The sequence below is a fragment of the Phymastichus coffea genome, unplaced genomic scaffold (genome assembly GCF_024137745.1).
Source record: "Phymastichus coffea isolate CEN01 unplaced genomic scaffold, Cenicafe_Pcof_1.1 PCOF00109, whole genome shotgun sequence".
NCBI lineage: Eukaryota > Metazoa > Arthropoda > Insecta > Hymenoptera > Eulophidae > Phymastichus > Phymastichus coffea.
Genome location: NW_026706920.1, coordinates 639419 through 655277, shown reverse-complemented (window position 1 = coordinate 655277; position 15859 = coordinate 639419). Strand labels below are relative to the sequence as shown.

The window sequence follows — 15859 nt, the reverse complement described above, 5'->3', positions numbered from 1 at the left end:
GCTCGCTCGAGTTGAGAGAGTCGATCGGAAAAAGTTATTTGTGGGATTTTCAAACGTGAGGCACTTACCTTTTCATTCGAGCATACCCGGATGACGCATTCGATGAGCGATGGGTGTCGGGAAGGTGACGTGTTTAGCTCAAAAATAAAAAATATTATTTTTGCGTTACGTAGACATACGATGTGTAGAACGTTCCAGATAGTGTGTTGCTTTTAACATTTTTCATTTCCGTTTGAAAAGAATGTTGAAAAGGTGTCCGGCTCCTTGTACGGTAGCTTTTCTTTGAATGGAAATCATATACGCTTGTACGCACGTAATTCTTTACGCACGCGCACGCACACACACAACACTGATACGTCGCTTTATCATCGTATCATTTTACAAACTCCAAAAGCAGCGAGCAAAATAATTTTCGCCGACAACTCAGCGTAAATTGAACTTGTTCACAAGGCGAATTAAATATCATGTGTATAAGGCAATTATAGCCGGGCCAAGGTATGCCTCGAGTCATTCGAAAAAACTCGACGTCAGGTCTCGTATCACCTGATGATCGTGAGAGTTCATGGCAGTTGCAGACCATTTATGTGTCGACATCAATGCCAAAGGCCTGTAATTCTGTAATTAAATAAATTACACGGAACAAGTAATAAAAAAAAGACAGAACTCGCGTTACAGCTGGAGGTGTCTCTGCCGCTGCTAATAAAAAAGTAGGATAGGAAACATTGAAAAGGAATCAGTAAATCAGCAAACGTGTCAGGTATACAAGAATATTTTATTCGTCTAAGATAACAAATATACAAATTTCAAGATATCTTCTTTTTTCAACTAAACGGTTTGCCGACGATCTCGAAATAATAATGACAATCGAATAGTTGAAACGAACGAATGAAAACGAACGATAAACCGCGATATCAGCGTTTCTCTCTTTCTCTGACTCGTCTCTCGAGGCCGCGCTTGGAGAGTCTTAACATCATCTCGTCGTTCGTTGGCCTCTCTCTCTCTCACTCACTCACTCTGCACGTAATACGTTATATGCGTATTCCGTGTCCGCGCGCACGTTTCCTTCGCATGCATTTTAAATTGTATAATAGGCGCCGCGGGCGCGTACCAGTCGTGCGCAGAGCCCGTCGCAAGTGTAAAACGAAAAAAAGTTGATTTTCATTTTTCAACGTTCGGAATAAATTCCTGTTTTCCGTGAACTTTCCGCGTACAAGTGTGTGGGTGATAGATTATATTGTCATGGATTTTCCGTCGCGTATAGAACTTTCCGATACAGCGAGAGCAAGAGAGGCGAAGATAAACTTTTCAATCGCGCGGAAAATGCACTCAGTCTCGCGAGCAGGAGAGTTTTCAGTTGGCGGAACTCAGATTTAAACATGCGATGCTCACACGGTATCTTTTTCTTTACAAACTTGGCACAAACGGATCAGTGAACGACTGCCCTAAGTGTTGAATTACTCTCTTCCTCTCCCTCTCGCTCGCTGCGCGCACATTTACATAAGCTTAATAACGAATTCTTATATAAGATTTTTTTTTCTTGGCACCGATCCTACAGTAGTTTCTTCTCTCATGCGTTACAATGATCAGCGTATTGGTTATCCTACTAGAGTCATGGTATCTCGCTTCTTACAACGAAAAAAAAATGTTTACTCTATGCAAGACATTCTGTCGCATTTAATTCCTCCCCCAAGAGGGAAATCTTTACTTTATACGTTTACGATGAGTTTCTTTTCCATTTCTTTCTATATAAATATTCATAAGAGTTCAAAAAACGTCGTTTTTTTCTATTACCATTCGGGAGGTTGGTTAGTGTTTCATTATAATTAACACTTACATAGAGCCGTCATTTTTCTCATATCAGCGTTGGATTTCCCAATAGCCATATTCGTCGTATCGGGCGTTAAAAACCACTCGAATATCTTTACTTTACCCGGCCGCGACGAAGAAATGATCAGTAAAGGACAATGTGTTTTCGTATTAAAAATATTCACATTACTCTCCGCCGTATTAAACGCATTAATAAAACGATAGGTCAATCAACTAGGCACTGATGTAAAATCGTCTACAAGGCGACTAATTTCGAACTGTACACAAACTCTCGGGGAACACGTAGAAGAGGCAAAGATAAAATCGAAATAGGAAAATTGCTACGCGATATGAGTTTGAATGAAATTCAGTACAAGAATTTTCGCCTAGGCAGTGTGCAATGCTGGCAGTGAAACAATTGCAGTTCTCAGTACAGCTTGTACGTAGTAGTTGCACGATTAGCATATATCTAAAGATATTCCCGTGGTTTTGCTCGCGCGAGCATTCCAGTTATCGTATAGAGCAATGCATATAACTGATCTGCTTTCTGTTGTTTAGGGTCAACCTCGCGTAAATCCCTTTTTGGCCTACGTACTATATAATTCCATATTTAAACTTCATTCATATCTATACAATACATATACAGTTGCATACTTTTCTCATATCTATTTATGTAGACTCTTATTAATGTCGATATTATCGTTTATCATCACGTCCGAGTATATGCATGTGTGTCTACGCGTATTTTTTCATAAATTAACGATCCTCGGTTGTACCGGCGTGATTTAACGCCGACAAGGACCAATATAACGGAAAATAACAGGAGCGCTTGGCTACGAAAATCCGATTGTTTTAACTACTGACTGATCCGCACTTGTAAAAAAAGGGCGAGCGAAAAATAAAACAACTACGATTGGTTGAGCGACGAAAAAAAAAACAGTTATACCCGAACCCACGGCGCGCGCGACTTGTACAGCCGTTACACACATAAACATTGGAACGTTTTTTTCGTTTTTTTTTTTTTTTTGCTCCGTTAGAGTCGAGAGGAAAAATGAAATATCATCGTGTCTGAGTCGATTGTACGGAACGCATATCGATAAAACTATATGTATATATATAATGGGTACTCTGTCTCGTTTGAGTGTGCGGTCTGTATTATTGGTAGTTTCTTTTCTTTTTCTCTCTCGGCGTTGTTATAGCTTCGCTGACGATTGGCAAGGAATCATTCGAAGAAAAGTGGCAGTGTTCGATCGTTCATCTTTATTTCTGTCTTCTGAGTATTTTCTTCGCTATTTTGAATTGGGATATATATGTTCTCGTTAACGGTTATTAATTTTTTTAATACGTCTAAATATGCATCAAGTTTTCTTCTCGAAAAGTTTGAGTAAAAGGTTGATCATAAATACTGATAAAACTTGGCGTTGATCGATGTGAAAGTTTATTTCAAAGAGCTTGGCGGTTAGGAAGAAGGCAAAAAAATCGTGTTTCTACCAGAGAGATGTAATAATCCGATAATAAGGGCCAGCAAGTTAAAAAGAACCGTAGAGCGAAAAAAAAGAGCGAGGATCGCGAAGAAAAAAAACGGCTGCATACTGGTCCCCGAAGCATATAAATTCATAGTAGAAGAGAAACGCTCGGCTCGGTCTGCCGATAGTTAATAAATCTCGAAGCATTAATCACGTTGGGAGGCACACGAGGCGTGCGTGCGCGCAACTATAGTACATAAATTTAATAAATAATATCTTAGCCGAAAGAATATACATAACCGAAAAAAAAAAAAAGTGGGAGAGAGAAGAAAATAAAATAGAGCAATGTCCGTATGACCGAAGCAACGAGCGCCGAGCGTTCGGTATATTCGAAAACAAACTTTCCCTCTCTCCCTCTAGTTATAATTTAGTTGTTTTCAATCGGCCCGCCTGATGGCCGATCATTATCACCATTCTCTCCTGCACACAACTTTTTATAGTCAATATAACAGTCTCGCAATATATATTATATTTACAGAACATATCGTTACGTCGAAACCTGGTAGTTCATACCTGCCAGCGAGATCGAATCTCGACACACGTACGCGCACTAAACAGTAGCCGAGTCTTTTTCTCGTTTTAATCACTTCAAAGCCATGGTCCAAGCTGAGCTTCGAGTATAGTGGCAGCATCAGTTCGACCCATCACGCGAAGATGATTGAGCAAGTCTGTGACTGCAGTCGGCTCGCGATGCCTTGCTTCCCACAGGTCCAGGATGTGCTCGGTTGGGCTCGACTTGGTCGCAAAGTAGTTGATGTATCTGCAACGCAGAGCACACGCAGGCGAAAGAACGCCGCTCGTTTAGATGTGCCGCGCAAGATAGTAATATACGAAACAGACAACGCGAAGCCGAGCGAGCTTTTTTAATGGCTTATCTTGCCGGAAGCTGCGGCCGCTCGCCGAGCTATGCGCACACTCGTCGTCGCGTCAGCGCCGATCAAAAGAGCACGCGCCACGCTCGCTCTCGTCCTTTTCTCGCGCCAAAGAGGCGTTTCGGCGTATCAAAACTTCATCGCCATGAGAATGCAAATTCACGACGAAACGTCTGCGGCGAATTCCAAAGAAACTCCAATTTAGTCGAGAGCGAGAGCCAATGGAACGAGTATCTAATTCGCGCACGTCGCGCTCGATTAACATGCCTCTTGCCTTCTTTTCCTCGGCGAAGCTATTCGCGAAGAACGAGCTCAACCGAGCGCAACGATAAATTAACGGACGCGAATGAACTGTTGGCCGAATTCGCGATAAGCAAAGTATCCTGCTGGTCGAACCAACTTTGAACGTGCGTATGCGCACCGCTCGACGGTCATTTGCGCAGCAATGCCTTCAGCTTTTTCTGCAATTCCGACGCGATATTTATTGTAATGACGCGGTAAGTATCTTACGAAGGCTTTTACTTTAGTGCGATTGCCATTTACGCGTGAAATCCCAGCGCGGGTTTGCTTCTCAAGTGTGCGCATACCACTTGCGCGCTTGCGGACTGCTGAAAACTGTTGAGTAATTATCAGCGGCAAGTCAACCTGTCAACTGCCAATGTTCGCGTACTGTCATTGTATTTCGACATTTTAAATATGCATCAGCGACGAGCAGAAATAGCTGTGCTCATCAATAACTCGTGATCCGAAAGTTATCGCTCGACATTAAACGGCTTTTAATATTATTTATTCAGGCTCCCGTTGGCGATATTACGCGCGAAATTGAATAGCAAATCCCGTCTCACACGCGTCCGCGCACGTATAGCAGATCTAAAATCAATTCCAATAAAAAGCCGGGCGTGGCGGGGCAGCAGCAAACAACAGCGGCGAACCACACTTTAATAGTTTCGCTTCGGTGGCACAGAAGTGGCAGTAGAAGAAGAAGAAGAAGAACAAGTCGAGAAAGGGGGATGGAATCCCCGAATCCCCGGAAGAAACATTAGAAGTACAGCACTCACCGATCGACGCGCAGCATCTGTGCGAGCATCCTCCAGTCGTTGCCGAGGGAGTTGGGCGGGTCGAGGCACTGGCACAGCTGCTTCCTCAGCGACTTGGTGAAGCGGAACGGTCGCAGCGTCCTCGAGTCGGCGTTGGAGTTCTGCGCGCCGGCCATGCTGCTGACCACCGTCACCTCCCGCAACGGCCTCGTCACGCTGCCCGACGATATCAACTGCTTGGTTCCGTCGTAAATGATCCTGAACACCTGCCTCGCGTCCGTCGAGTTGCTCTGGCTGACTTGCAGCTTGTAGGTGCGCGTGGCCGTGCTGTGTCCAGCGTCCAGCTCGAAGGTCACGCACTTGAGGTTCTCGCGGCTGTTCCAAACTTCGCTGAAGGTCAGCTCTTGGCGCTCGGTGGGCGACTTGTTCTGCCACTCGTTGCCAACTTCCTCGAGGGTGACGCCGAGCGCCTCGCCGTTATCCTCGAACAGCAGCGTGCGCGGCTTGTCCAGGAGGCAACCGCGGATTTGCGCCTCGCGGTCGGCCACAGCTTTGCTCGCGGCTTTCGTGTCCTCGAGCGCGTACACGCGTAGACAGCAAGTGCCACCGTTATTCGGGCTCGCGTAGACTGCCAGCCGCAGCCGCTTGGTGGCTACGTGATTGCTCACGCTGCGCCCGGCGAGGACGTACGTCTTCAGCTGTTCCGTCACGAGGAACACCTCGGCGTGATCGAGTTGCACGAACAGAGGCGTGACGATCGTCTCGTTGCCTATCGTCAGCAACTTGGTCCAGAGTATCGGCTTGTCTTTGACCATGGCTACCGAGGCGCTCTCGTCGAGCTCCAAGTTCTCGCAGCACCAGATGCCAAGCTCCCACGCGGCTGGCGGCTGAAGTATCGCGCAGTGCTCGAACTGCAGTATTACCGGCTTGTTGAAGCTGGCTGTTGCGGGGCCGCAGCTTACCACTGCCGAGAGTTGCGTTACACCATCTGTGCGACAAAACGTGCGAAATCTACGTATAACGTATAACGTATAACGTATAACGTAAAACGTATAACCCTCTCACATGGGGTTGCGCGCGACTAATTGAAAGTCGCTTGCAGCGGCGGGATCTTTGGGTTTTAATGATTGGGGCTGGCAGATAACGAGCGTTAAAAGCGAGATACCTCCTCTCTCTCTCTTTCGAAATTAAACTCGCTGAGAGGTCTGATTCATTGCGGGCCGAACGCATTCACATGGTAATTTTTGGACGAGTAAGTACTCGTTTCGTTATAACGATTGACGGTTAAGAGATGTATCGACTGTGAATCATACCGTGCGCACACGGACACTCTCAAAAGAACGAGCGAGGGTATCGAAAAAGTAAGTCGAAAACGCGGGAGATAGAGAATAAAAGACTCGCAGCGCTAAATGTATCGCTCGTCGAGGCGCTTGGTCCGGAGAAAGAAAGAGCCGACAAAAAAGGGGTGCCGCGAGAGATTAAGCATTTTCTTGGTCTCTCCGCGCGATATTAAGTCCACGTGTAATATTTTAACGCGGTCGTTGTTTTTCTTGGACTTTCGTACAGGCCGAAGCGTCGGGCGCGACAAAAGAACGACGAAATTTGCACGCGAGCGGGGCGGTGGCGGCGACGTGTTTGCTTTTCAGCAGGCACGTCGAGTCTCATCAATTGCTCTCCGCGGCTCATTCTCCGGGCGTGCGCCGCGCACGAATCGAATCGGTTTCCCCGTGGGAGGTCCGCGTCGTTATTTATGCAGTCATATATTCTAGTCGCCCGTCTCTAATTATGAGATCTTAACAGTTTATTACTTTCTTCTTTTTATTGTCTCGTCCCTCCCGTGCTCTCCAACGGCCAATACGCCGAATATAAGCTTTATAACTGCGCATCGCGATGGCTAATAGGGAGGTTAACCGAGCCACGCAACGTTTCTCGATTATGTATCGCGTCAAATTTGCATCTTTTATGTCAGACAGGTAGACTTCAGTAGGGGCTTGCCGAATAAGATTCAGTCAGCGGGAAAGAAAGTTGAAAAGAAAAACGGCCCGCAGTTAAGTTTCACGAAGGCGCGACAAATCTCCAGCGGAGCGCTCATTGGAAATTGATACGCGGCGGCGAGCCGTACAGTCGAGCTCTTGGGCGCGCGAAAGCGGAGTATCGAGAAATGCCATCAATCGCTAAGTGCGAGCTTATGTAAGGCTCAGAGCTTCGCGAGACAGAGGGAATGAACAAGTAGTAGTAGTAGTAGTAGTAGTAGCAGTAACAGTAGTAGCAGTAGTAGCAGTAGCGGTAATAGTAGTAGTGGCAGTGAAACTGCCGGTGTACCTGGTAATTGAGGTCGAAATCGATCCTCGTTGAGGACAGCCACGTGGAGCTCGTTCCTCGACGACTTGGGCACGGCTCCCTCGGGCACCGACATCGAGATCCCCGACTCCGGCAACACCAACAAGGCTCCTTTGGAATTAACGTGTGCTCTGGCTACGTTGCCGGCTTCGAGCGTTGGCAGTCGCACGTTGCCAGTCGCAACGTTGTACGTCGACTCGGTCGACGGATAGGAACTTGAAAGGCTGTTCTCACTGCCGGACAGCATCTGTTTGTCGCTGCCGCAGGATTCGTGAGTCGATGTGCTTGGAGTCGGCGACATCGTCGATGGTACGACCGACGAGGATTGCGGGCCAGAATTGAGCGAAAGATGGGGTACGTCGTAGTGGTGCTCGGAGAGGGAACGAGACATGGACAGCTTTGGGTCGAACGGATACTCGTAGCAGGCGGGTACTATCGTTGCCGTTACGTCCGGCTGCAGGTTCAGCTTTTTCTCTTGGTCCTGGTAGAATTCAGGCTGGAATTCTGCAAAGCAAATCCAACGGGTTTCAACTGCGATTTTATTTAAAACTGTGAGAAATCAATAGTTATGAGCCGTAAGTTGTCGCGCACCCGGCCTCCGTGAATCAGTTACGAATAGACTGCAATATTGATAGCGACTGGACCGTATGGAGTGCCAAAGGGCGAGCTTCATGACAACGACATACCGATCGGCACGCGTGACAGGCGCGCACGAATAAGGTTGGATATCCCAAATAACTTTCCGCGGCCACTATATCATGTAATTAATGCATTCATCAATTATGTGTCCCGGGCGCGCGCGCGCCCTACAAAAACATTAATCTCCCTTCAAAAATAAAAGATAACGATCGTATTATATTTCAAATGGGATTATTGCGCTGCGAGCGCGGACAAATGAGCGTTAATCTGCCTTATCAAGATATATTTTGCAATTTATTTAACGTCCGCGCCGGCTCCGTTAAACTTTTGGCCTCGGCTACATCTGCGACTTTGAGGGAATAAACTTTGAGGGATTAATACAAGCCTAAGATAACAGTAGTCTACGAGAGATATGCCAATCCAGCCCCGAAGAATGTTTTCTCTATTGATTGCTCTTCCGTGTTATTCTCGGCTAGACGGTCGGGTGGCTTCGCGCGGATTTCCGGCAAACCTATATTGACGCTAAATACTTTTGGCAAATATCAATCGCGTTGAGAGGGAATCGCGCCGGACAAAAGACGCCAAGGCGAAATGGCATGGTATCGTGCAGCCCGCGCGGGCAGAAACATCTAACTTTTGTGTGCGAGACAGATCAGAATCGTGTATAGGCCATTTTGTAACATGAATCAGCGGTGGCCAGGGCAGCAGCTTTATCTCGTGCCGCCCGCGTGGGGGTAACGGCTTCCAATTTACCGAACTTTCTTCTGCTTGCCCGCGCGTGCGTATATCAGCCCAATCTCCCCGCGTGCAATCAAATCAAAGACGACCTTTCGCGCTGCGCCGTTTCCTCTCGCTTTAATGCTTCTTTCCACTAGTTTCAGCGCGCTGACTGTCTTTTTGTGCGTTTGCGCGCGCCCGTCCGTGTGTCGTGGAGTTTTATTTCTTTCGCCGGCGCTCTTTATTATCGATGAGCTATCATTTATACTGCAGCGTGTGCGTGGCCGTATAAATAAAATAAAGCGCGCAGCGGCGCACGAATGACGAGATTGGAAAATTGAATATCGGTACTTTGCCAGAATGAAGTGATAAATCTGATTATTGCCTCGGGCTCGGCGATACGCGTAAAGTGAATTTGCTATCTGTCGTTTAACGATTTGCAATATAAGGCTCAATCGGGGGAATAGCTGAGAATGTAGAAAACAGTGGAGCTTGTAATCGAACCAGTCTTCGAGCTCTTTGCCAAAGTAATTGATTTGAATAAAATTTGACGAAACGAATTCCCGCTGATGGAAGATTCAATAAAAACGTTGACGAGAGCCCGACCGACAAATAATAGGATGAAAAGTAATGAGAGTGCGCGAGAGACTGGACTTTGTTACGGCATAAATAGCATTATGACAATCGTAATACTCGACTCCCCTTCGCCATCTCAAATCAACAGTGCAGACTCGCGCTAATGCTGCCTTATGATGTCCAATTGACGAAAGTTTCGTCCCTGCTCTGCTTTTCTCTCTTTCTCTCTCTCGGCAATCGAATAAACCCAAGCCTCGCTCTCTTTCTCTGGTAAATCTTCCCCCCTCATTAGCGCTTCTTTTTCCAGCATTTCCACGGTTCTTTGTGTCCGCCTGAGTGCAAACTCCGTATAAATCCAATAATTGTATAACTCACCGCTTCGGGCCATGGAATAAAGCGAGTGATCGCGTCCCTTTCGCTGGACAAGTTTCACGAGGAAGAAACCAACGCCGCCGATGAGCAGACAAGCGACCGTCAATCCAACGTAGAGTGCGACGTCCATTTGCCGGCTCGCTGCAACACGCATGCAAAGAAAAAAGGGTTCCAGTCACAATTGTTATTACCACCGAGCCGATTGCGTCCTTCGCTAATAAGACTCTCTCTCGATAAAAGCGGAAGTCGTAAAAAGCCCGATTGAGACTTTCTTCGCTTACTGCGCGGACTGGCAGGAAGAAGGGGAGACGTTGCGAAATTGCCACACGTGACGTATGTGATTTTAAAAGACACTTACCCTCTTCGGTTAAGTGGGCTCCGCCGATTCTGCTGCTGTCAACTGCCAAAGAACAAAAAGAAATCAATTAAATTTATGGCTTTTTTCTTTGTAATTGTCGTTTTCTTTTTGGGGCAGACGTTTTGGTCTAATGACACTGAAATTTCGGTAGGTGAAACCGGTCCACCCATTTTGGATACCTGTGTAGTGCCTCGTATAAAAAAGGTGATGAATAAAATAACACTTTTTAGTTATACGTGCACGTCTTGTTTGAAAAAAGGTTGCGCGTCCATTCATAATGTGTTAATTTATTTTGAAAGCGCAGCAGCAAGCGCTTGGGGAGTCTTTCTTTTATATATTTTTTACCACTATATTTCGTTCTTTGTGAGGTAGACCATAAAGGAGACATTGACTGATTCAATAAATATTAAGGAGCATTTTATGATAAGAAGACCTCGTACCCTTATAGGCCCGTTCACGTCTATCGTAAAATGTATATTTGAATAAGTTAACTGCAATGCAAGCGCATGAAAAAAAAGGTGAACGATTTTCGGAACATTTTATTTTATTACATGCAATCTTTGGCGCCCTGTCACGCCCGAATATCGTCGGTTCGTTTTTGCGAGACTTGGTCAAATCAAATCAGAAAATGCCATAAAAGTCCTCTCCTGCTCGATCGCGCACAAATCCAACAAAGCATCAAATTAAACATTTTCACAATAAATGGCACGACGAGCATTCAACGGAACTTTATCTTCCGGCGACCCGAGTTTTTTGCTTCTCATTGCCTCGCGCGGCCGATCGTGGCCAACTCCAAAAAGGGCAAACGGAAATTAAAAAGGAAGTACGCATGCTGAAAGAGAGAGAGAGAGAGAGAGAGAGAGAGAGAGAGAAAGTTTGGGCTCTTACCATTGCACATGCCACCAGTACAATTTCCAACCATAAGGTCCTTGCCAGGACAAGGTCGGCCACCTTGGCTGGCTGCCGGCTCGTTGCAAGTTCTGTGCCTGCTGTGGGTGCAATTACTATTGCAGACCGACCACGCGGACCATCTGGACCAGCCTCCATCCACTGTTATACACACATACAACAAAGAAAACGACCACACGGCTTCACATTACACTCTCGTTACAACGCTCGAAATTTATGATTTTTTGCTCGCAGTCACACTTTGGTTATTTATACTGGTGCGCGCGAGGGGGAGAAAAAGCTCGTTATCGTGCGGTTTTTGCGCAGGTGTAATAAAGACTAATGGATGAGAAAGAGCCAAAAGGTTGGAATTTACTTTTATTTTTTTTTACCAAAGCTACGATATGTACACATACACGACACAGTGAACAAAGAGACACACTCACCGATCATATTAGTGAAGGTTTCCATCTCCTCTGTTATTGTGAAAGCGTGCGTGATAAGAAGCATCGAGGACTTTTGGTTAGATTACTCGTGAAGCAATAGAGAAAGTGGAAGAGAGCGAGAGAGAATAATGAAGTAAGCGTCATGTCGGGTGTAGACTACGTATATACTCGATAAAGTACAGAGACCGAGCTGTACGACAAACTGTCTTGCGATTTGAATTGGAGCTGTTATACATTTTAAAAGCGTGTCGTGCATTACGAGTGCGTATATAACACAAGTACGCGCTGCACTTTCTGCGAGTGCAATACACTGCTAGCGCGATATGCATTGTTAGTTGCGAACTGCAATCACGTAGACGTGTACTCTCTATGGCTGCGCGCCGCTTGTTTGTATTTTCTGTAAGCGCGATACGCTCCGGCATTACAACTGTTTATCTCGAGTATCATTGAGAGAGCGAAACGAGAACAAGCCACATGTGCGTGCGCGCGCGCGCGCGTTTTTCTCATTCGCAAGCTGAGTGTGCCGCCGCTACGTTCTGTAAGCCTCTCCGAGAATCGATGCACGCGCCTCGCCCATTATTCGTAACAGGTGGACTGCGAATGCGACCAATGAAATTTTAAGCGGTCGTAAGAGAAAAGAACGCGAATTGATTCGTTGCCGGTGGACTGCAAACTTTTAATTTCCTCTTTGAAATTAAAATAAAAGAGGCCAAATGATTTTCCGATTCATTAATCACGTACACGCAGTGGCCGCACTCGTTTGCGAAAATTAATGGCCATTAAAATAATGAGTATTATATCGTGAGTGCCACGAGCGGGAATGTCCAAGCAAAAAACGCGCAGGCAAAAGAAGCGTGGAGGCAGCACGAGCACACAAAACGTTTAATTCGCGCTGGCATGAAAAAAGCTCATCATCGACAATTGCATCGGAGAGATCGATGACGCCGAAGATGGGACAAAGGTGGGAAAAAGTGTGTTTTGGCATGAACGTTAACGAGACAACTCACCGGGTTGACAGTTGGTATTGCAGTCGTTTTTTTGCTGAGCCGCTCCAAGGCAGGGTTGTCCGCCATTCATAGGAGCCGGGTTGGTACACGTACGCGTCCTCTTTTGTCCGCCTTTGGCGCATCTACTGTGACACTCGGACCATGCTGACCAGGACGACCAACCTCCGTTAACTGTAAAGACCAGGCGCACACGTACGCACACGTCGGTTAGTATAAAGTAGACTCGAGTATTTGCCGCGCGTGCACACGTGCGAGACTTATCCCCTGCACACGTACGCTTTCATTGAGAAACAGAGAATGGGACGACTCGGCCGATTAGGTATTGCGCCTTTTCCTCTTGCGCCGAGTGCGCGACTGTGTGGAGCAGTGAAATGAATACGCTGTTCCAGTGAAATAGATTTGTCTGTTCTCGAGGCTAAAGTCGACTAGTATTGTCTGCCAGGCCGCAGCAGCAGAGAGCTTTTACAGAGACTATTTACGTACCTCGGAGAGACTACGACACGGTACATAGAGGTGCTTTTAACCAGTTAATGACGTTGCGTCAGACATTATATGCCCCCTCGGACGTGAAGCAGTGCAGCAAGTGCAGCATCTTTTAATAAACTCTTGCGGAATAATCCGATCGAGCAACTCGGCTAGAGTCAACTGTCGCGCGCTCGCTTTCATTTGAATAATCCAGTGGCATTCTATCGAACGGTTAATAAAGTAATCAGCTCTAATACGGGCATTAAAACGAATGAGTTCGTCCGAATGACACTAATAACGCATTAAATGTTCGAGCAAGCGCTGCGCGAGCGCGGCTTGCGCAACGCCGTTTAATAGCACTTTTGCGGAAAGCGACAAAAAAGAAAAGGCGAAAAGGCGAAAAGCCGTTACGGGCGCGCGCGATTTTTTCGCGCTCGGCTAACTACATTCATAGATTGCCAGCGCTAGCGCGGCAAAAAGGAGATTGAGCGCTCAAACGAGATTGTGCAATGGGACAATCTTCTTGTCGCCAGAGAACTCGAGCGATGTTTATTGCATTCCGTCTCTGTCTCGCTGCCGTTGCCAACTGCGACACAAATATTCCGCAGCGGCATGGGCTTTTAATCGACCGCTCCGACGTTGAAAGATTACGTTGGCTTTCGCGTTATTATTTTCGTTTTTTTTTTTTTTTTGTTCACGCGAGTAATGAGGAGCGCGAGGATGCCGCGCACTTTTCTCCAACGAGAGCCAGAAAAGCAAGCAGCGAACAACAGAGACGGAGGAAGAAGCAGAAGACCCATAAAATTCCCTTAGGTGTGAAGGAAAAATGTCGGCCCTCGAAAAAAGGTAATCCGATCTCTTGCCGCGCTGCATCGATCATCGTCCCGTGACAGTTCTTGCGCTACAAGAAAACTCCGCTGCTCTCTCGCTGGGACCCGTAAACACTTTTCTTCTGCTGGCGCGCGGCGCGAGAAAGTCGATCCAAATCCGGACACTGGTCTCAAGTTGCTCGTGCGTGTATTACGTCTCTATAGCAAAGTCCGTGCGAGCAGCGCGCACAAGGGACGTAATCCGTGACAAGCGCGCGCACAGGTAATAGACACGTATACAGGGGGGAAGGTTGCAGTGTATACGCCGAAAATGCCGTTGTATTGCCGCTCGCTGTATCTAAGTGGAAAAAAAAACCCGCAGGGGCTGTTAGAAACCAATTTGAAACGTGTCACCCTGTACATATTTTGATCGGTCTTCAACTGAAAATATACGATGGGTTTATCGATTGGCGCGCGACGCACATTACAGACTTTGAGGAAGTCTATTTGCACGCAGCGCTGGCGCGACGTCACGAGCATTTTCATAATTAGCCGTAATGGGGACGTCGGTCGGTCGACTTACCGGCAGCGCTGCTGTGTTTGCCAAAACACGCGCGACACGTCAATTAATAAACCACTGAATTGGAAATAGTCGGACATTGCTGAAGTTTGCGCGGAAAATGGTGGCGGTAGCAGCGAGCCAGCAGGCAATGAATAATTAGAAAGCGCAAGAGCGGAGAGTGGCTAACTGGTCAAAACAGATCGTGGAAAAAGCAGCCTAAAGAATGCCGTGAGACGCGTCCACGTCCCGCGGGCAAGATAAGCCTCGACAAAAGAGCCTGCACAAAAGAGGACTAGAGAACGAGGAGGAGAGAAAAAAACGGAGAAGCCAAGAGATAGACTCACCGTAGACAGTGATGCTGGCGGGGTCGCTCTGCCTCTTGGCGGCAATGTTCTCGGCAACGCAGGTATAGTTGGCCATGTGAGAGAGCTTGGCTTGGCCGACAAGCAGATGGCCCTCGCTCGATACCAGCAGCGTATCCGCGGTGCTTGGCTCGCTCGCGTCCAGCGCCAGGCCATTCCTCAGCCAGTAGACCCGAGGCGGCGGTAGACCTATCGGCGCTAGGCATCGCAATTCCGTGCCTTGACCGGCCTCCACCGACACGCTGTACGGCGGCGACTCGAATTGTTTCTTCAAATCTATACCAGCGCATACACACAAAGATCATGACTGTCGATTATGTACGTGCCAAAGCGGCTCTCCGCGAGACCAACCGAGAGAGGATCACGAGTCGAAGGATAATTTTGCACCGAGATCAGCCCCGACCGATAGCCTTTTCGGACTTTTCTCCCTCTCGCTCGCCTCAAATATCTATTTTTCAACGACTGCCGGCCGGTACTGTTCTTTTCGACATTCAGAGCTCTTCGTATCTACCCAACAGACTTTTTTCTCACGAAACTTCGTCGCGAGCCGTGCACGCGGAAATCGTTCCAGCTTATCGTAATTATCGAGCCATCGAAAGGCCTACTCCAATCGAGTGACTTCTTTACGGCAACCTCGTGAAAATTTACACTATATTCGCTCGTGCGAGTAATCGGGATGTCCAATGGAACGCGCAGTCTCGCTTCAGTTGCCTGTCGAAAGCCAATTTATTTACAAATGATGCGCGAATATTCTTTATCTGCAGCCGGACAGAAGAAATACGAGCTGCGCGCCCACAAATTGTTTCTTCAGATCCGAGAGGATAAAGGCGGGGGGAGGGGGGGGGGGGCAAGTACACGCGCGTACACACGTAGATGGGGGAGGCTCTTGCATGTACACGTAAGCCGAGAGATTACCAATATTGATAGAGGAAATCGGATAATTTTCCGAGCACTCAATATTCCGCAAGCGTCGTCGCTCGTTCTCGTCGTCGGTATGCTCCCCTGCGCGGCGGAACAGAGAGAAAGACAGACGCTGCTGAGATCTCGTTACGGGCAAAAATTACGAAGGAGAGGCCA

General features: G+C 47.2%; 1 protein-coding gene across 4 annotated transcripts in view; it reads right to left on the bottom strand.

Annotated features, from left to right (window-relative positions):
* Nucleotides 1–760: 760 nt before the first annotated feature.
* Nucleotides 761–15859, bottom strand: part of LOC131670371 (netrin receptor UNC5C) — a 28243-nt gene continuing 13144 nt past the window's right edge. Inside the window, exons 4-12 of one of the 4 annotated variants that reach the window (XM_058945912.1) lie at nucleotides 14765–15058; nucleotides 12585–12755; nucleotides 11578–11607; nucleotides 11132–11293; nucleotides 10244–10285; nucleotides 9889–10026; nucleotides 7564–8085; nucleotides 5263–6229; nucleotides 761–4092 (exon numbers count right to left, since the gene is read on the bottom strand). In XM_058945912.1, coding sequence (XP_058801895.1) covers nucleotides 3921–4092; nucleotides 5263–6229; nucleotides 7564–8085; nucleotides 9889–10026; nucleotides 10244–10285; nucleotides 11132–11293; nucleotides 11578–11607; nucleotides 12585–12755; nucleotides 14765–15058 — 2498 coding nt within the window. In that variant the 3' untranslated portion in view covers nucleotides 761–3920. Of the gene's footprint in view, nucleotides 4093–5262; nucleotides 6230–7563; nucleotides 8086–9888; nucleotides 10027–10243; nucleotides 10286–11131; nucleotides 11333–11577; nucleotides 11608–12584; nucleotides 12756–14764; nucleotides 15059–15859 lie in introns of all 4 variants that reach the window. The other 3 variants (XM_058945913.1, XM_058945911.1, XM_058945914.1) reach the window with 3 other exon arrangements.